Source organism: Ovis canadensis, chromosome 24, assembly GCF_042477335.2.
Source record: "Ovis canadensis isolate MfBH-ARS-UI-01 breed Bighorn chromosome 24, ARS-UI_OviCan_v2, whole genome shotgun sequence".
Classification (NCBI taxonomy): domain Eukaryota; kingdom Metazoa; phylum Chordata; class Mammalia; order Artiodactyla; family Bovidae; genus Ovis; species Ovis canadensis.
Genome location: NC_091268.1, coordinates 50,980,649 through 50,999,688, shown reverse-complemented (window position 1 = coordinate 50,999,688; position 19,040 = coordinate 50,980,649). Strand labels below are relative to the sequence as shown.

Genomic DNA, 19,040 nt, shown 5'->3' with positions numbered 1-19,040 from the left:
GAGGGGGTGGGTACGTGGGATGGAAAGAGGGAGAAATCTGTATGGGGGATGGGGACAGAGGGGCGTCGGAGAGACTCCGAGCAGGGAGGGGGCCACGTGTGGGACCTGGGGCGCCGTCCTGGGGGTGGGGGGGTGCTGGTGGAGATGCAGGCTGCCGGCAGCCTGAAGACTCGAGGCTCCCGGGGCTCCCGAGGAAAGCGCTCCCTGCTCGCAGGAGGGGGCCTGACTCGGGGAGGGACGGCAGTTTAGGGCCTAGGGGGCCACGTGACCCTCCCCCAGGAATGCGATGATGTCACCGGGGGCGTGGCCATCCCCAAAATTAGGGAGGAAGGGGAAAAAAAAAAAAGCCAGAAAAAGTTTCTTTCCTGGAGTCCCAAGCAAGGTGTGGGACGGAAGAAGGGATCCAAGTCAGAGCCCCGGGGCTCCGTGGGGCCCGACCGGCTGTCTGGAGTCCCCCTTTCCAGACCATGTCCGGGCCCACCTGGCTCCCCCCGAAGCAGCTGGAGCCTGCTCGAGCCCCTCAGGGGAGAGCGCTCCCCCGAGGGGCCTCGGGGCCACCCCCGGCCCACGGATCAGGTAAGGCAGCCCCAGTGAGGCCCAGAGGCCCCCGGGCCACCAGCGCTCTCGGCTCTGCCTTGCGCCGTCTACGCCCCGCTGAGCAGGCCCCTGCTGCCCCTTCCCCTCCCAGCCCTCCCTGCCCCCGGCCCTATTCTCGGACCCCAGGTGCAGGGTGAGGGGCGAAGAGGGACCCAAGACGGTGGCCTCCACGGGCGTCGTCACCCTGACCTTCCTCATCCCCACCTTGGCTCTCTCTTCCCTCACCCCAGCGCTCCAGCCCCACCCCCGGGTCAATTTTTGCCCCCTCCCATCCGAGCAGTGTTACCAGACCCCCGGGGGACCAGAGGACCGGGGGCTGGCCTGGGTGGGGTGCCATGGAGCACCCCAGCACTCGCAGGTGAGCACAGGCGCTGGGGGATGGGGCGATTCAGGGCAGGAGGGGAGACCGTGGGATTGCATTTCTCCTTGCTTTTTGCTCCTTCCCCAGGGCCTCCCCCCAGACAGGGGGGGCTTGCGCCCGGGAAGTCTGGATGCTGAGATAGACTCCCTGACCAGCATGCTGGCTGAGTTGGACGGGGGTCGAGGTCACGCCCCGAGGCGACCTGACCGGCAGGTGACTCCCCTGTCCTGCCCCTGCCCCTTCCGATCCTTGACCCCGCCCCTCCCCTGTTCCCTACTCTGAATCCACCCCCCCATTCCCAACGCCCCCCACCCGCCCACAAGCCCCATGTGAGGGATGCTTACTCCGGGCCCTTGTCAAAGCTGGTTCTTGCCTGGGTGCCTCAAGGGGTCGGGGGAGGGGGGTTCCTACAGATGGGTGTCCTGGAAATGGGCCCAGCTCACTCCTGCTCTTCGTCTCTCCCCAGGCTTACGAGCCCCCTGAGCCCCCTGCCTACCGCTCAGGCTCAGGCCCGTTGAGGCCGAATGGAGGGGCGCTTCCTCCCCCGCCGCCCCCAGGGTCCCCCTATGGGGGCCCCACTCCGGCCTCCTATGCTACAGCCAGCACCCCCGCCGGCCCGGCCTTTCCTGTGCAAGTTAAAGTGGCACAGCCTGTGAGAGGCTGCGGCCCTCCCAGGCGGGGGGCCTCTCAGGCCTCCGGGCACTCCCCGGGCCCCCACTTTCCTCTTCCAGGCCGAGGTGAGGTCTGGGGGACTGGCTACAGGAGCCACCGCGAGCCAGGGCCGGGGGTTAAGGAGGAGGCCCCGGGGGTCTCCGGCCCTGCAGGCGCAAGAGGAGGCGGCTACGGGTCCCAGGTACGCCCTGGGCCCTGGGATTTCGGGTCCATCAAAGACAACTGGATGCTGACTGGGTGGGGTGTAGGGGAAGGAGTGTTAATGTTGGAGGTCTGGGATGTCGGGGCTCTGGATCCCCTGTGGATGTGGGACAGGTCAGGACTAAAAGACGGAGGGGCCTAGATCTACACCCTGGCTGCCAGAGGGGCTGCCCTGGCCCCTGGGCTGGGACTTGTTCTGTGATAAGCTTTCTGGGTAGAACGGTCTGGTCACCCTGGGGGCCCTCAGTGACAGCACTGGGAGCTAGAGGTAGGGTCAAACCTCTGAGTCTCACCTCCCAGGTGCCCCTCAGCCAGCCTCCCGAGGAGGAACTTGAGAGACTGACCAAGAAGCTGGTGCACGACATGAACCACCCGCCCAGTGGGGAGTACTTTGGTGAGCTGACCCCCGACCTCAGGGAGGTGGGACTGCAGAGTCAGATGGACAGCGGATCTGGCTTCCCGGCCTGTGAGGGGGTTGACCCTGTCCCTTCCTGTCCCCAGGCCGCTGTGGTGGCTGCGGAGAAGACGTGGTCGGGGATGGGGCCGGGGTCGTGGCCCTGGATCGCGTCTTCCACGTAGGCTGCTTTGTGTGTTCTACGTGCCGGGCCCAGCTCCGGGGCCAGCATTTCTACGCTGTGGAGAGGAGGGCTTATTGTGAGAGCTGCTATGTGGTGAGTGGTTGGGGCCCGGGAGGGCTTCCATGCAATTAGAATGAGTTGGAAACTAGAGGAATAGGGCTTGAAGCAGGGGAACTGACATTGATAAACGAGAAGGGATGAATGAAGTAAGGAGCTCCACACTGGCTGCTGGAAAAGAAGGACGATATTCCCTCATACGTGTGAAGCATTTATTTATCTTTGGCTGCGCTGGGACTTTGTTGCTGCCAGCCGGCTTTCTCTAGCTGCGGTGCGTGGGCTTCTCATTGCGGTGGCTTCTCTTGTTGCAGACCACGGGCTCTAGAGTGTAGGCTCAGTAGTTGTGGTGCATGGGGTTAGTTGTTCTGAGGCGAATGGGATCTTCCCAGACCAGGGATCGAACTCATGCCCCTGCCTTGCGGGGCAGATTCTTAACCACTGGACTGCCAGTGAAGTCCCAGGCATTTATTTTAGATTTATAGGAAGGTGCTAAATTCCCACAATATCCCAGTGAAGCAGCTACTGCTGCTGAAGGAAAATGAAGCTCAGAGAGGTTAAATAACTTGTCCAGGAAGCTGCAGTGCTGGGGTCAGTACTGAGATCTGTTCAAGGTCACCTTTCACTGAATCCCATGCAGGGGGCTACAGAAATAAGATGGATGGGCTGGCCGGATGCCTGTAAGGGCTCCTGTGGGTCTCCACAGTCCCCGACCTTCCTGCCCTCTTTCCTGCCAGGCCACCCTGGAGAAGTGCTCCACGTGCTCCCAGCCCATCCTGGACCGGATTCTGCGGGCTATGGGGAAGGCCTACCACCCAGGCTGCTTCACCTGTGTGGTGTGCCACCGTGGCCTCGACGGCATTCCTTTCACTGTGGATGCCACGAGCCAGATCCACTGCATCGAGGACTTCCACAGGTCAGCAGGGTCCCCAGCTTCTGTCTCAGCATGTCTGGGCTGACCTTTCCCATCTTCCTCATGACTCCTTCCTATTGCAGTACCAGCCTCTCCTGTTTGGCAACCCTGGCTGTGCCTCTTTCCCTAAGATCCCAAACCCTACCTACCTTTGGTCTCTCCCATCCTCTGCTTCGTCCCACCTTCTTTGGGATGCATTGTTAGTCCCCTCCAACCCTGGGGCTTGACAGCCTCCTGGGTTCCCTTCCGCCCCCAGGAAGTTTGCACCAAGATGCTCAGTATGTGGTGGGGCCATCATGCCTGAGCCAGGTCAGGAGGAGACCGTGCGAATTGTAGCTCTGGATCGCAGTTTTCACATTGGCTGTTACAAGTGTGAGGTAAGGGGCCTGGGCAACAGTTGGGGGAGGGAAAGGGTGGTTGGGGTCCAGGGTGCTGGGTGTGGTAAAGCATGCTGGAGAAGGATCTCAGGGGTCCAGGCCTGATGGAAAGCGGTCGCTTCTTTCTAAACAGGAGTGTGGGCTGCTGCTCTCCTCTGAGGGTGAGTGTCAGGGCTGCTACCCACTGGATGGGCACATCTTGTGTAAGACCTGCAGCGCCTGGAGGATCCAGGAGCTCTCAGCCACCGTCACCACCGACTGCTGAGTCTCCCCAGGAGCATCTGCTGTGCCTTCCCTTCCCGTCCACCACCCTCCCTGACAACTATCTTTATAACTTTGTCACCAAATGCTGTCTCCTCATCCTCCAGTCATGAAATAACAACCCCACCAGAGTTTACAAAACACTTTGAAGTCTTTTGTCTCATCTGATACTCTCACATCAACCCAACACAAGCAGGCTGTGGTGACTGGTCTGCATTTTTAGCTGAGAAGTGACTTCCTCAGGTTGCATGGCTCCCAAATGGCAGAACCAAGATTGGAAGGGTCTTCTTAGTCCTGGGCCAGTTTTTTCAACTCCATTGTACACGCTTTTAAAAGTAGTTTCTGTAGAGACACTCCCCCCTCCCAACCCCCCCACAAGCCCTGGGAACAAGGCTGCAGTATGTGCAAGAAAGGCAGCATTTCCTAAAGTCTTCACACTCAACTCACTTAACAAGGACTTTTTTGTTATCCAAGGGGTGGTGGTGCATTTAATCTGGGGCAGCCCAGATCCTGCTTGGCTCTCAGGCTCACAACCTACAACCGATCTCATCAGGGTGCTGGTTGGGGTCTGCCACTTTTACTTAAAGATCGGGTGCCTTTGTGGAAGAAGAGCAGGATCAATGGGTTTTGCAGGTAGCGCATACTGACAACCAATAACGGCTGGTTCTCTGGTGGGATCACAAAATGGTGGGAAATGCTCTAAAATGGTTGCTGTATCCGCGAAAACGGAAGAGTCCCTAAACCTCTGCCCTGCGCAAGGAGAGGGGAGAACCACTCCTGATGAAGTCGGGGGGCTCCGCGGTTAAACATAAGGGGAAAGCGGCTGAATGCCAACTGGTTTAGACTTCGGACACATCCGAGGAAGCGCGACCTTCGACCTCGGCGGGAGGAAGCGCTCCCTCACGGCCGAGGGGGGAGGGGGAGTTTACCGCCCTCCCGAGGCTTGGTCCCGCCCGGCTCCCGTAGTTCCTCTTGCCCTCACAGTTCTCGTCGCGCAGAGCGCGCGAGACTTCTGGGTGCCCGCCCCTTCCCATCAGCCCCCGGTGCTCCCCACCTTTCCCTCTCGGAGTTATTTCTCCACCAGGCCCTGGTCGGTGCAGTTTGTGGTTCCGGGCGCTGGTCTGTGGGTGACGCAGGCGCAGCTCGAGCTGCGCGCGCCGACAGTCCATCCTCGGCTGTCCCGGTTTCTTCGCGTCTATTCGGCCCCGTCGCCAAGAGCCCCCAGTCTCCTTCTACCTTCCTCGCCGTCCCCGTCGCGCGCCCGAGGCAAGGGGCGGGCCCAGATCTCCCAGAGAACCTGCTGGCTGGACCGCGAGACTAACGGCCGCGACCGCTTCCAGGTGGGGGGAGGGGCCTGGAGCGGGAAGAGCCGGGCTGGGGCGGGAAGCTGGGAGAGGGGCTTGCGAATGGGCGGGGAGGCCCCTGGGGGCGACTGGAGAGTCGGAGGCCTCCAGCTGCAGAGGCCGAGGCCTGATGATGGAGGGGTCGGCGGAGGGCTGGCCTTTGTGGAGGGAGGCGGGCATGCTGCTGCAAAGGTGGGGTGGGGTGGGGTCCTCTGCTCTTGCCGTCATTGTTGAACGCCCAGATTATCCCTCTCCGGATTCCAGGCCCCCTCAGCCAGAGCCATGGGTGACAGTGATGACGAGTATGATCGAAGGCGCAGGGACAAGTTTAGACGAGAGCGCAGCGACTACGACCGTTCCCGGGAGAGAGATGAAAGACGTCGAGGGGATGATTGGAATGACCGGTAAGACAATTTTTTCTTAATTTCGTCACCCTCTTTTATTGTCTGGCATTCAAGTTTCATTGCAGTTTTCTTAAAGCTTTATTAGGTCGAGCCATATGAAATCGCTCGTTCTTCACTGTTTCATGTGGTTCGACTTCATTGCTCTATGGCTTAATTTTTGAAATGTCCAGAAGATCAGAGCAACGGAGGTAAGAGTTTGAGTAGGAAAAAGCAGTCTTTGTGTGTGCATTCTATTGTTTGTAAATTATACCCCCAGAAAGTTGACTCAGAAAAAGTAGTAATACAGAATTGGCTTGATTGGAGAGGTTGTCAGACTAGTTCTCTATTAGGATATGGTTAAGTTTCTTGTAATAGTGTAGCCTAGAATCAGAAAGAGTTCTTTGAGCAGTGATCAGTTCAGTTCATTTGCTCAGTAGGGCCCAACTCTTTGTGACCCCATGGACTGCAGCATACCAGGCTTCCCTGTCCATCACCAACTCTTGGAGATTGCTAAAACTCATGTCCATTGAGTTGGTGATGCTATCGGTGATCCGTGGATGCGATTAGTTGATTAGGTTTGATGTAGCTAGTGATTAGCTTTCTGGGATGTTCTGGAGTAGATTAGAGTTGAGGTTTTTCTGTTAAATAGTTGATATTTAAAGGAATTGAGGAAGATTTTTATCTAAGGAATGTCATAAGTATCTAGTCAGTTGATGTCAGACTTGATTTGGAAATAGGTTATCAGAAAAAAAGTTTGAGATGGCTTATTGCAGTAGCATTTATTCATCTAGTGTCTTCTTGAAAAAGAAATTATTTAGTAAGTTGTTCAGTGTTTCTCTCAACATATCTCTTCACTGTGGAGACTGTCTACAGCACCTTGTTTTCTTTAGTATTTTTCTAAGAAAGTCAGGAGATGCTTTTCCAGTAAGCAGCCTGGGGTGACTTCTAAAAATGGTGTGCTATTCACTTGATCCAGAAAACCCCACAAATCATGCAGATTAAGAGGTTCAAATCTTTGTGTTCATTTAAGAACACTTAGGAGACTGCCCAGGCAGTTAAGGGTATGCATATCTGAAAAGCCATCAAGTATCTGAAGGCTGTCACTTGAAAGAAGCAATGTGTGCCATTCTGTCGTAAAGGTGGAGTTGGTAGGTGTGCACAGGCCAAGCAGTGAGGCTGGACCCAGGGTTGGTGGCCCAAAAAAAGTGCTGAATTTTTACTGCACATGCTCAAAAATGCAGAGAGTAACGTTGAACTTACGGGCTTAGATGTAGATTCTGTGGTCATTGAGCACATCCAGGTGAACAAAGCCCCCAGGATGCCGTGCAGGACTTACAGAGCTCATGGTCGGATCAACCTGTACGTGAGCTCTCCTTGCCACGCTGAGGTGATCCTTACTGAAAAAGAACGGCTTGTTCCTAAACCAGAAGAGGAGGCTGCCCAGAAGAAAAAGATATCCCGGAAGAAACTGAAGAAACAAAAACTTATGGCCCGGGAATAAATGCAGCAAAAAATTAAAGCAAATAAAGGTGTAAAAAAATAAAAGACAACCAAAGCATTCTTCTGAATTCTGAAGATGGCCAAGGGATAGTTATTGTCTTTAAGGAATTGACAGTCAGGGGCTTGGAGTGTGGGGCAAAATGGCCTTGGGTGTATGCTGTAAATGAATATATTTATCTATGAGAGGTCATGATGAAGATGTGAAACGTTGAGGGAACAGATCTCAGGGAGGGGAGAAGTGGTGGAGGTGTTGTAGGGGAGGCTGACAGGAAGGGGATACTTAGGAAATTTTGGAAAGATTAGTGGGGATTCCTCAGACACAGATTGGGTGTACAGCTTGGAGTTAGGGACATAATGTTGTTCACAGAAAAGAACATAGGTTCTAATTTTTTTAGAGTAGTGGTTCTCAAAATCCCTCAGAGGTCTGTGAGCCTACAGCTGTTTTTTATCTTAAAAAAATTTTTTTTTAAAATTCTTTTTCATTAAGGTTTATCACAGAGTACTAAATAGTTTCCTGTGCTGTATAGTAAAACTTGTCACTTACCAATTCTATATATAATAGCTTGCACTTGCTAATGCCAAACTCCCACTCCATTCCTCTCCTCCCTTGGCAACCACAAGTCTGTCCTGTATGTCTATGAGTCTGTTTCTGTTTCATAGATATGTTCATTTGTGTTATATTTTAGATTCCACGTGTAAGTAATACAAAGTCTTTGTCTTTCTCTTTTTGAGTTACTTCACCTAGTATGATAATCTCTATGTCCACCCATGTGGCTACAATGGGATTATTTCATTCCTTTTTATGGCTAAGTAGTATTCCTTTGTGAATACCATACACCATGTCGGTTTACCCATCCCTCTTTAGGTGGTCATTTATATTTGCATATCTTGGCTGCTGTAAATAGTGCTGCTGTGAACATAGGGTTGCATTTATCTTTCTGACTTACGATTTTGTCTGAGTGATGCCCAGGAGTAGGCCTTCTCTGGTGGCTTAGACGGTGAAGAATCTGCTTGCGATGTGGGAGATCTGGGTTGGGAAGATCCCATGGAGGAGGGCACGGCAACCCGGTCCAGTATCCTTGCCTGGAGATTCCCCATGGACAGAGGAGCCTGGCGGGCTGCAGTCTGTGGGTTCGCAAAGAGCTGAACATGACTGGGTGACTAAGCAGGATTGCTAGATCATATGGCAGGTGCAGTATCAGTCTTTTGCGGAACCTCCATCCTGTTTTCCGTAGTGGCTGCAGACAGCTTACATCCTGCCAGCAGTGTAGTGGGGAGGCCCCCTTTCTCTACACCCTCTCCAAGCATTTGTCATTAGCTTGCAGCTTTTTTAGTAATACTAAGGTAGTATTGTTGCTTTCACTGTATTGACATTTGGTGCTCTAGCGGTGAGTAAAACTGCTTTGATTTGTGCTGGTGCCCTAGCACAAATCAAAGCAGTGGCACCAGTGTTTGAAAAAGTTTCATGTACTGTCATTGATGAAGCAATAACAATTTTAAGCTTTATTAATTCTTAACTTCGTAATATAGTTTTTAATACATGTGATGAATAGGAAGTATGCATAAAGCACTTCTGCATATGGTATCACCTGGGCTTCCCAGGTGACACAGTGGTAAAGAATCGCCTGCAAGGACGGGGTTCGATCCCTGGGTTGGCAAGTTCCCCTGGAGTAGGAAGTGGCAGCCCACTCCAGGATTCTTGCCTGGAAAATCCCATGGACAGAGGAGCCTGGCGGGCTACAGTCCACGGGGCTGAAAGGAACCGGACACGACTGGACAACTAAGCCTGCACGCCTGTGGTACAGTGGTTATCTCGAGGGGAAGCTTCTGTGGGGTTGAGTTGTGAGCTGAATTAACAGCCCTGATCCCTCCTCTTCAACCTGTGAGATGCTGTTTTTGTCTTTTACCTGAATGGACGGCTGTCAAACAGTGCTCATTCGTATTTGGGTTTTTGGTAGACATTTTCTTGGGAATAAAAGCTAAGAGAACGTGCTCCTCTTGTTCAGTCACTAAGTCGTGTGACTCTGTGACCCCATGGACTGCAGCACGCCAGGCTCCTCTGTCCCCCACTGTCTCCCAGAGTGTACTCAAATTCATATCCATTGAGTTGGTGCTGCTGTCTAACCACTTGTTACGTTAGGGAAAATTGGCAGTTTTGTTGCCGATAAGAAAGTGGAACTTTCCAGTGAAAACTAAATTTTGGAAAACTTTTTATCTACAATGTCAGTTTGTCAGCTCCCCATTGCTTTAAAGACTTTTGTGGTGAGATAGGTAGTGGTACTAAATGATTATATGTTAATACTGTGTAATGAGATGTGCAAAGGTCCATTAAAAGAGCAAAGTAGAACAATGAACTTTAATGTAGCAGAGTACAAAATGTTCATTGATTTGATTTCAGAGTCAACATTGCAACTAGCCTTTAAGGTACTATCTCTTGCCGAATTTTGGGGAGTATCAAAAACAGTGAATAGTGAATTCCCTCACAGTCTAGTGGTTGGGGACTCTGGGCTGTCACTGCCGAGAGCCCAGGTCGGATTTCTGGTTGGGGAACTAAGATCTTGAAAGCTGCATGGCACAGCCAAACCAAACAAACAATATCCACAGTAATCTGAAAAGGTTATTAAAGTACTCCCTTTTTCAGGTACTTATCACTGTGAGGCCAGATCTTCACATTTTCCAACCAAACAACGTATCTTAACAGGTTGAATGGAGGAGCATATACTGTGAGAATCCAGTTGTCTCCTTTAAAATTAAGCCAGACCTTGAAAAAATTTGTAAGGGGAAAAAAAACAGTGCAACTTTTTTCACTTAATTTTTTTTTTTTTGGAAAATAGCCATTTCTTGTACAAATATATAATTTGTATTACTGTGTGACTTCAAAGTTAATAGTTTTTTTTTTCTGTTCTGATTTTGAATACAGTTAAATGTTGATAAATATAACTCACATAAGCAAAAGCTCTTTAATTTTTAAGAGTGTAAGGAGGTCGTCCCAAGACTGAAAAGTTTGAGAACTACTGGGTTATAGCAGAGGATTTTCCTTTGTTAAGATGGAGATGGGGTTCACTGGTGATTGGTAGAGAATCTGGAATGGTCGCCAGGAACCAAAGTTTTGAATTTAAGCAAAGGCATGACATGTTCGCATTTGTGTTTGAGAAAGAGCCCTTTGACCTTGGAGAGGAGGAAGGGGAGAGACCAGAGGTAGGGAATACAAACCAAGGCTGAAAAGGAGAAGTGGCCAGGACCAGGGCACATGGACCTGGGCTGAGTTTATGGGAATGGCAGGGGAAAGGACAGCCTTTGTTGGGTTTGAGGCAGAGAATTAATAAGCTGATAACAAGTTAGCGGTGGGAGTGACCCTTGATAACTGGATCCGGGGCAGTCTGTTGGTGCAGCCGAAAGCGGGAAACCGTGGGGGCGGGGGGCGGCGAGTTTGGGCCCATAGTGATGAAAATAACAGGCTTGATTCTGGTCATGTTGAATTGGAGGTGGCAATAATAGAAGGGGTTGGTAACGTTGGTCTGGAGTTCAGAAAAAAGGCCAGGCTGGAGGAAGAGTTGACGAGCCATCAATTTGTGGGTAGTGGCTGAAGTGATGGAAGTAGACAAGTCTTTCCGCTTAGAGGGTTCTTTTGGAATACAGTTTCCAGCTTTTAGTCTGGGTGTCTCAGATCCAGTACTTCAGCTACCTGATGCAAAGAGCCGACTCATTGGAAAAAACCCTGATGCTGGGAAAGATTGAAGGCCAAAGTAGAAGGGGCAGCAGAGGGTGAGAAGGTTAGAGGGCATCACCGACTCAGTGGACATGAATTTGAGCAAACTAAGAGCACCCTACTCCAGTACTCTTGCCTGGAAAATCCCATGGCCGGAGGAGCCTGGTGGGACCATGAGCTTGCAAAGAGTTGGACACGAGTTAGCGACTGAACAACAACTCAGATAGGATAGAAAGAGCCTGCTAGGAGTGTGATCTTGGGATACCCAGCTATGTCGTCGTATTTACTGCCACTTGTTCTTACCTCCAGAGAGTGGGACCGTGGCCGGGAGCGCCGCAGTCGGGGCGAATATCGTGACTATGACCGGAATCGGCGGGAGCGTTTCTCCCCTCCTCGGCACGAGCTCAGCCCCCCGCAGAAGCGCATGCGGCGAGACTGGTGAGATGGCAACAGTCTCTCTGTCTTCTCTCCGGGCCTCAGCTCTCCTCCCTCACTTCCGCTGAGAACTTTCTTGGTCATTTCCTTTGCTCAGACTTCCCCTCAAGTCATCTCTTTTGGTCCCTTTAAGCCCTTGTGGGAGAGACCGCAGTCCACGTGCACCCCCCCTCGGTCCCATCCTCTGTCCTCTGGAGAGCTGCTTGCCTTCTCCGTCTGACTTTTGTGTCCCCCACCCTCAGGGATGAGCACAGCTCTGACCCATACCACAGTGGCTATGAGATGCCCTATGCTGGGGGGGGTGGGGGCCCAGCTTATGGCCCCCCTCAGCCCTGGGGCCACCCAGACGTCCACATCGTGCAGCATCCTGTTCTGCCTATCCAGGCCAGGTGAGACCTGCGCTTCCGGGGGGCCGGGAGAAGGGGGTCCACATTTGGGGATGAATTGGGGTGGCTGAGGCCAGGAGAATTGGGTTGGGCATGCAAGGGCACCAGTGGGTGGTGGCAGCCGTTGGTGCCTCGGGCGATGGTCTTGGTGGGCAAAGGGAGAGGGCAGCTGGCTGCCTTGGCCCCCCGATTTCCCCACCCTCTTCCCCCACATCCAAGACTTCCTGACTGGTGCGTCCCCCTGCCCCCCTAGGCTGGGCAGCATAGCAGAGATCGACTTGGGCGTGCCGCCCCCTGTTATGAAGACCTTCAAGGAGTTCCTCCTGTCCCTGGATGATGCTGTGGATGAGACCGAGGCGGTCAAGCGCTACAACGACTACAAGCTGGACTTCCGGAGGCAGCAGATGCAGGACTTCTTCCTGGCTCACAAGGATGAGGAGTGGTGAGTGCCCCTCCTCACCTGCCGTCCTTTCCCTGGCATGTTTCCCCTGGCCCCGCCAGTGGAGCCTGCAGCCCTGTGCTCTCCCCAGCTCACCCAGTCCAGCACTTCTGGGGGCGGGGGAGGGGAGTGTGCCAGCCCTGGCTGATGGGTCTCCTCACCTCCACGTCCGCCACGGCCCCCCCCCCCCCCATCTCCCTTCCCCGCCGTCCTCGGTGAGTGAGCCACCTCCAGGCAGCTGGCCAGAGCCACCTGTTCCTCTGAGGCGGCAGACGCACCGCCTCCCCCTTGCCGTTCGGGGTCACCGCCATCCCTGATCGCCGGGACCCTGTGTGGTGGTGGTGTCCTCCCAAAAGCAACGAGTGAATCCAGACAAGAAAAGCAAAGCTCTCAGGATCGTTTGACAGAAAAAGAATTTTGATTTTTTTCCTTTTGTGGATGTTTTAATTTTAATCAACCATCTTTTCCCCTCTTCCTGCTCCTCCTCCTCCTCATCCTCTTTCTGCTCCTCCTCCTTGAAAAGAGCCAGAACTGGGAACTACACCCGCTCATCGACGGAGCTCGGAGCAAACCCACCTCCACCCCCACCATACCCAGCCCATACATGAGCCCCCTGGGCTGACCGCGCTGCCCGGGCCAGGCAGACAGGCAGGGCACCGTTGTGCACAATGCAGCGGTTTAGCTGAATGTGATTGCTCAGGCAGCTAGTCAGTCAGGGCCCCCACCGCGGAGTCCCGCGGGGGTGGGGCACCCGGGCCGGGCGCCCCAGCCAGGAGCCAGCCGTGGCCCACCAGCCAGCATGGGCCCTGGGCGCGGCTAGTTAAATCTTGAGCTCTGTTTGACCAAGCGGCCAAGGTAAAGATCCTGGAGGTGACGCCTGCGGCTCTCCCTTCCTCTTCTGCTCAGCTTGTGGTTCTGTTCTGTCACTGTCTCCTCTTTCTTCCTAACCCCTGTCTTTGTCTTACTCGCTCATAAACCTGTCATTCTCTCTCTGTCCCCATTCTTGCTCCTGTCTAACACTTCTTTCCACTGGGTTTTTGTTTTTTCCTAGTTTTCATTTGGTCTTTAGTTTTCCTCGTTTTTATTCTGGGACTTTCTCAAACTTTGCCCTTCTTTGCATATCCTAATTCTTCTGTCCTCCCCGCCCCCTCCTGCCCAGGGTCCTATTCTAAGTGTTTCTTTTTCATGCTCTAACCTAACCCTCCACCCCTGTCCTCTCTTGACCCCTGTGGGCAGTACCTGAGGTTATAAGGGCACTTCAGTTTCTCCCTTTGGTCTTTCCCTGTCCCTTCACCAGCTGCTTATCTTCCCTAGAGGGGAGAAAGGTGTCCTGCCTTTTGTGGCTTTTCCTTTCTGGTGATTTCAGGTTTTCCTGTCTTCCACCAAGGGATGGAGGGAGCTGGTGGGAGCAATCCTTTTAATGATTCTAGTTGGGTTGGCAAGGAGAGGGAGGTTCTTTGGGATCTGCTGTTTCTTTAGTGTTAGTCTGGGAAGCTGTGGGAAACTATATTCCTTAAAATTTGTGTTTCCCAGACACTTCGGGCGTCATTCTGCCTCCAGCCCTGACTCCCCCTGTAGTCATACTCTTTGCAAATCTAGAGCTTAGTTCCTGGCTCGCCCCCAGGTCTTCTCAGAGCATAGCCTCTGTTCCTTTTGGGGGGTGGGTGGTTCAGGTGCACCCCTTCCCCTGACCTCCGCTGTCATGACCTTCTGTGGGTGTGAGAGGATGGGGCTGTGCCCTGACTTTCCCGGGCCCCTCCCCATGTCCTGGCTCTGGCCTCCAATGACTGTTTGGCTCTTCCCTTCCCCCTTCCTCCTCAGGTTTCGGTCTAAGTACCACCCAGATGAGGTGGGGAAGCGTCGGCAGGAGGCCCGAGGGGCCCTGCAAAACCGACTAAGGGTGTTCCTGTCTCTCATGGAGGGTGGCTGGTTTGATAATCTGCTGCTGGACATAGACAGAGCTGATGCCATTGTCAAGATGCTCGATGCAGGTGTGTGGGCTGGGAGGGTGGGCTCGTCTGCTGACCAGGGTCCTGGTTGAAGGTGAAAACTGATAGCAAGCCAGAGGCAGAAGGCCAAGACCCTTGGATTGAGACCTCTGTTCCCTGTGTTGGTAGCTGTGATTAAGATGGAAGGAGGCACAGAGAATGATCTGCGGATCCTGGAGCAGGAGGAGGAGGAGGAGCAGGCAGGAAAGCCTGGGGAGCCCAGCAAGAAAGAGGAAGGCCGGGTCGGACCAGGCCTGGGTGATGGAGAGCGCAAGGCCAATGAAAAGGATGACAAGAAAGAAGACGGCAAACAGGTCTCAGTGCTGGGGCTTCTGGTGCTGTCTGTGAGGCCTGGGGCGTGGGAAATGGAGCCGCTTTAGGGGGTTGGGTATTGGGTGGGCGAGAGGCAAACTTGGACTGAGCTGCTAGAGGCTGGGCAGGGCCCTCTGAAAAAGGCTGAAGGAGAGAATGATGTTCCTGGTGATTTGTTTCTACCTATAGGCTGAAAATGACAGTTCCAGTGATGACAAAACTAAGAAATCTGAAGGTGATGGAGACAAAGAAGAGAAAAAGGAAGACTCTGAGAAAGAAGCCAAAAAGGTAGGTTCTCGCTTGGATAAGGTCACAGCCCGGGCTGGGTCCTGGTACCTGACTCCCCCCCTTGCTATGGGTCTCACAGAGCAGTAAGAAGCGGAATAGGAAGCACAGTGGCGATGACAGCTTTGATGAAGGCAGTGTGTCCGAGTCGGAGTCAGAGTCTGAGAGTGGCCAGGCCGAGGAGGAGAAGGAAGAGGCTGGTAGGTTTTATTTTCAGTCTCTTCCTATTGACGGTGCTGGGGAGGGTGAGGGGGCTGGTGTGGAGGCAAGAGGCGGGTGAAATTAATAAGGAGGGGGCCCTTTTGGGAGAGACTGGTTGAGGGAGGCTTAACAACTTCTCTGTCTTCCCCTCACCCAACAATAAATTTTCGCCGGCTCCCACTGCCCCCTGCGTAGATGAAACACTCAAGGAAAAGGAGAAGCCCAAGGAAGAAGAGAGGGAGAAGCCTAAGGACGCCCCCGGGCTGGAATGCAAGCCCCGGCCCCTGCATAAGACGTGCTCTCTCTTCATGCGCAACATCGCACCCAATATCTCCCGGGCTGAGATCATTTCTGTGAGTGGGGGCAGGGGTGACACCCAGGCTTTGCGTGGGTATGACGGGGACGGAACCTGGCGCTGCTTCTGAGGCACACACGCCCCTGTTTCTCTAACAGGGAGGCCCCTTTCCCCTTGGCCCTCGGCCTTCAGAGAGGCCAGCCTTGACTGCACAATTTGCTTTTAGCTGCTGCTATTCTTAAGCCCTTGTATTGTTTTTTTCCTAGTCCAAGGATAGATGAAAAGGCAGTTCCCCAGGGTTCTAAGGACATAGGGATTGGAGGAAGAAATCAATTGTTGAAGTCAATCACTAGGTAGGGTTTCTGTTTCTGCTTTTCCAGCTTTGTAAACGATATCCAGGCTTTATGCGTGTGGCGTTATCGGAGCCCCAGCCGGAGAGGAGGTGAGGAAGGCGGGAGGAGTGACCCTGGACACCTTGGGGAAAAGGTTTAGGGAAGATGAGTGGCCAACATCACCTCCATCCCAGGATTATGTGGGCATTTTCTTCAGGTTTTTCCGCCGTGGTTGGGTGACCTTTGACCGCAGCGTGAACATTAAGGAGATCTGTTGGAACCTGCAGAATATCCGAGTGAGTGCCGGGAGTGGGGCTGTTGAGGAAGAGAAAGTGGGGCCTTGCATGCTCCACACAGTCTCGTTCCTTTGTTCATTGACGACTTCATCCATCCAGTCCTTATTTCACCCATGTTGCCTGCTCCCTGCAGTTGTCTCTGGGTGTGGCCCTGAGACTGTTGGAGTGAACAGGACATCCTGGTCCCTGTACTTGGGGCTGGGTCTGATCACTAGCGTGGTCAGTTGGGCCGTCTTCTAGTGGCTCTTCTCGGGTGAGTGTTGAAGAGCTTTCGGTCCCTTCCAGCTCCGGGAGTGTGAGCTGAGCCCTGGCGTGAACAGAGACCTCACTCGTCGTGTCCGCAACATCAATGGCATCACCCAGCACAAGCAGATCGTGCGCAACGACATCAAGCTGGCAGCCAAGCTGGTCCACACACTGGACGACAGGACCCAGCTCTGGGCCCCGGAGCCCGGGACTCCTGCCCTGCCAGCGGTCAGTGACTCCTCGGGGAGCTTGTTACCACCTCGTCAGCTGTGGGCCTTACCTGATCTGTAGCTTTGACCCCTTGTACCCACCCATGTCTTTGCCCTTCTCCTGGGCAGCACCTTCAGCTTCAATGAAACAGATTGATGTTAGTGATTATTTATGAGCTAAGCAGAACAGACACATAAATGTGATGTTATATTTATTATAAATATAGTGTTATATAGAATATTATGTTAAAATCTAATAAGGGCGAGGTAACAGGCCAGCTGAGTCCTGAACTCCTTTCTGCCCCACTTTGCCTTTTCACATGCGAAGGTTCCTAGGCTGCCTCTCTGACCTCCCCCTCACCCTTCCAGAGTCTGCCCTCACAGAACCCGATCTTGAAGAATATCACTGACTACCTGATTGAGGAGGTGAGCGCTGAGGAGGAGGAGCTGCTGGGGAGCAGTGGGGGGGCCCCTCCCGAGGAGCCTCCGAAGGAAGGGAACCCCGCGGAGATCAACGTGGAGCGGGATGAGAAGCTGATCAAGGTGCCAGTGGGAGGGGGGCGTGGGAGAGCCTGGCTCGGGTGGTAAAGCGGCGACAGGGATGAACTCACCGCTTCGCATTTTTTTTAGGTTTTGGACAAACTCCTTCTCTATTTGCGCATCGTGCATTCCCTGGATTATTATAACACGTGCGAGTACCCCAACGAGGATGAAATGCCCAACCGTTGTGGCATCATCCACGTTCGGGGGCCCATGCCACCCAACCGCATCAGTCACGGGGAAGGTGAGTCCCCGCTCCCCATCCCGATTCGCTTGCTCCCAGCTGCCTCTGGCCTTGGTTCTGCTCTGGTAGTACTGCTCTGCACCCTCTCCTCCAGTCCACTCCTCCTGGCTCCTTTCTCCAACCTGCTCCTGTCTGTACCCCAACCATAGTCCTAGAGTGGCAGAAGACATTTGAGGAGAAACTGACTCCGCTGCTGAGTGTGCGAGAATCTCTCTCAGAGGAAGAGGCCCAGAAGATGGGTCGCAAAGACCCTGAACAGGAAGTGGAAAAGTTTGTGACCTCTAACACCCAGGAACTGGGCAAGGATAAGTGGCTATGCCCTCTCAGTGGCAAGAAGTTCAAGGTCTGTGATGACAATTGTGTAGTTAGGACAGTGGGAAGAGAGGGTTGAGCCAGGAAGCCTCCTCAAGCCTGGGGAGGAAGTGTTCACTGGGATTGGAGAGGGGAGGACTGTCCTTGAAGCTTGGGTCTGGGCAGCGAGGGAGCCCACACTGTTCAGTCTGTCCGGATCCCCTCTTGTCTTTGCCCAGGGCCCCGAGTTTGTACGTAAACATATCTTCAATAAGCATGCAGAAAAGATTGAGGAAGTGAAGAAGGAGGTAGCCTTTTTTAACAACTTTCTCACTGATGCCAAGCGCCCTGCTCTGCCCGAGATCAAGCCGGCTCAGCCACCAGGCCCTACCCAGAGTAAGATACGATCCATGAGGGTCTGCCCCATTCCCTGTCCCTTGACTGTTCAAAGACTCCTGGTTCTAACTGGTGAGACCTAAGTTTCTACCCCACTCTCAGGCCATATTACTAAAAGCACATTGTTCCCCCCCACCCCCCCCCCCGCAGTAATTCATGTCCCTGTCCTTGTTGTACTCCCCCCAGGTCTGACCCCGGGACTTCCCTACCCACACCAGACTCCCCAGGGCCTGATGCCCTATGGTCAGCCCAGGCCCCCCATCTTGGGCTATGGAGGTAAGTGTAAGAGGGAGCTGAAGGACTTGAACTGGGGCTGGGAGAAAGAAAACTTAGGGTATAGTTGAGGTCACAATGTTTCAACTCTGTGCTGATCTTTTTCCTAGCTGGTGCTGTTCGCCCTGCAGTCCCCACAGGAGGACCCCCATACCCTCATGCTCCCTATGGTGCTGGCCGAGGGAACTATGATGCCTTCCGAGGCCAGGGAGGTTACCCTGGGAAACCTCGAAATAGGTGAGAATGGGCTAAGATGGTTACGTTTTCTTGGTCCTCTGCAAACTCCCTTTCAGAGACCCTCAACTCTAACCCCATCTGAACTCTTTCTGACCGCACAGGATGGTCCGTGGAGATCCACGGGCCATTGTGGAATACCGCGACCTGGATGCTCCAGATGATGTGGACTTCTTTTGACTCCCCTACTTTTCCTCACTCCTGACATCATCTGTACTTGTGACTGCCTTGTCTTATCTAGCTCTGAGAAGTTTTTGTACGTTCAGCCCTACTGCCAGTAAAAGCACTTGCGTGGTGACTCTTGGCTTAGTATATATGAAGTGTTCATTGCTCAGTTGTGTCTGATTCTTTGTGACCCCATGGACTGTAGCCCACCAGGCTCCTCTGTCCACCAGGCTCCTCTGTCCACAGAGTTCTCCAGGCAAGAATAATGGAGTGGCTTGCCATGTTTTTCTCCAGGGGACTTTGCTGACCTGGGGATCAAACCTGGGTCTCTTGCATTGCAGGCAGAATATATACATGTGTGTGTGTATATATCTATTATCTATCTATCTATCTATCTGTCTATCTATCTATCTATCTATCCTATCTATCTAATCTATCTATCTATCTATCTATCTATCTATCTATCTATCTAATCTATCTATCTATCTATCTATCTATCTATCTATCTATCTATCTATCTATCT

At 53.2% G+C, this 19,040-nt stretch overlaps 2 protein-coding genes across 4 annotated transcripts; both read left to right on the top strand.

Moving 5' to 3' along the window:
• The first annotated feature begins 126 nt into the window (after positions 1–126).
• On the top strand, positions 127–4,157 carry TRIP6 (thyroid hormone receptor interactor 6). 2 transcript variants are annotated; one of them, XM_069570036.1, is made up of 9 exons: positions 127–576; positions 828–955; positions 1,046–1,171; positions 1,425–1,811; positions 2,132–2,225; positions 2,333–2,502; positions 3,201–3,379; positions 3,633–3,753; positions 3,887–4,157. In XM_069570036.1, the coding sequence occupies exons 1-9, from the start codon at positions 468–470 to the stop codon at positions 4,016–4,018; spliced, it is 1,446 nt and encodes a 481-aa protein (XP_069426137.1). In that variant the 5' UTR covers positions 127–467; the 3' UTR covers positions 4,019–4,157. The 2 variants fall into 2 exon arrangements, with proteins under 2 accessions (XP_069426137.1, XP_069426136.1); XM_069570035.1 differs by having other exon boundaries at positions 129–576; positions 828–1,171.
• A 26-nt stretch (positions 4,158–4,183) lies between these two features.
• On the top strand, positions 4,184–18,663 carry SRRT (serrate, RNA effector molecule). 2 transcript variants are annotated; one of them, XM_069570022.1, is made up of 20 exons: positions 4,184–5,354; positions 5,622–5,761; positions 11,259–11,387; positions 11,627–11,773; positions 12,024–12,212; positions 14,031–14,200; positions 14,327–14,511; positions 14,699–14,797; positions 14,877–14,994; positions 15,191–15,348; positions 15,671–15,732; positions 15,840–15,918; positions 16,204–16,392; positions 16,743–16,916; positions 17,004–17,157; positions 17,307–17,500; positions 17,688–17,844; positions 18,031–18,120; positions 18,228–18,354; positions 18,456–18,663. In XM_069570022.1, exons 1-20 carry the CDS (start codon positions 4,842–4,844, stop codon positions 18,529–18,531), a joined length of 3,150 nt encoding a protein of 1,049 aa, XP_069426123.1. In that variant the 5' UTR covers positions 4,184–4,841; the 3' UTR covers positions 18,532–18,663. The 2 variants fall into 2 exon arrangements, with proteins under 2 accessions (XP_069426123.1, XP_069426122.1); XM_069570021.1 differs by having other exon boundaries at positions 18,019–18,120.
• Positions 18,664–19,040: the final 377 nt, after the last annotated feature.

What these genes read in the sequence shown, in the direction of transcription:
- TRIP6 (XM_069570035.1), top strand. Translation starts at nt 468, where the DNA reads ATGTCCGGGCCCACCTGGCTCCCCCCGAAGCAGCTGGAGCCTGCTCGA. An exon ending in GAGGCGGCTACGGGTCCCAG is followed by an intron (nt 1,812 to 2,131) that starts GTACGCCCTGGG and finishes CTCACCTCCCAG; the next exon opens with GTGCCCCTCAGCCAGCCTCC. An exon ending in ATTGTGAGAGCTGCTATGTG is followed by an intron (nt 2,503 to 3,200) that starts GTGAGTGGTTGG and finishes CTTTCCTGCCAG; the next exon opens with GCCACCCTGGAGAAGTGCTC.
- SRRT (XM_069570021.1), top strand. Translation starts at nt 4,842, where the DNA reads ATGCCAACTGGTTTAGACTTCGGACACATCCGAGGAAGCGCGACCTTC. An exon ending in AGAAAGAAGACGGCAAACAG is followed by an intron (nt 14,512 to 14,698) that starts GTCTCAGTGCTG and finishes TTCTACCTATAG; the next exon opens with GCTGAAAATGACAGTTCCAG. An exon ending in GGAGGAGAAGGAAGAGGCTG is followed by an intron (nt 14,995 to 15,190) that starts GTAGGTTTTATT and finishes CCCCCTGCGTAG; the next exon opens with ATGAAACACTCAAGGAAAAG.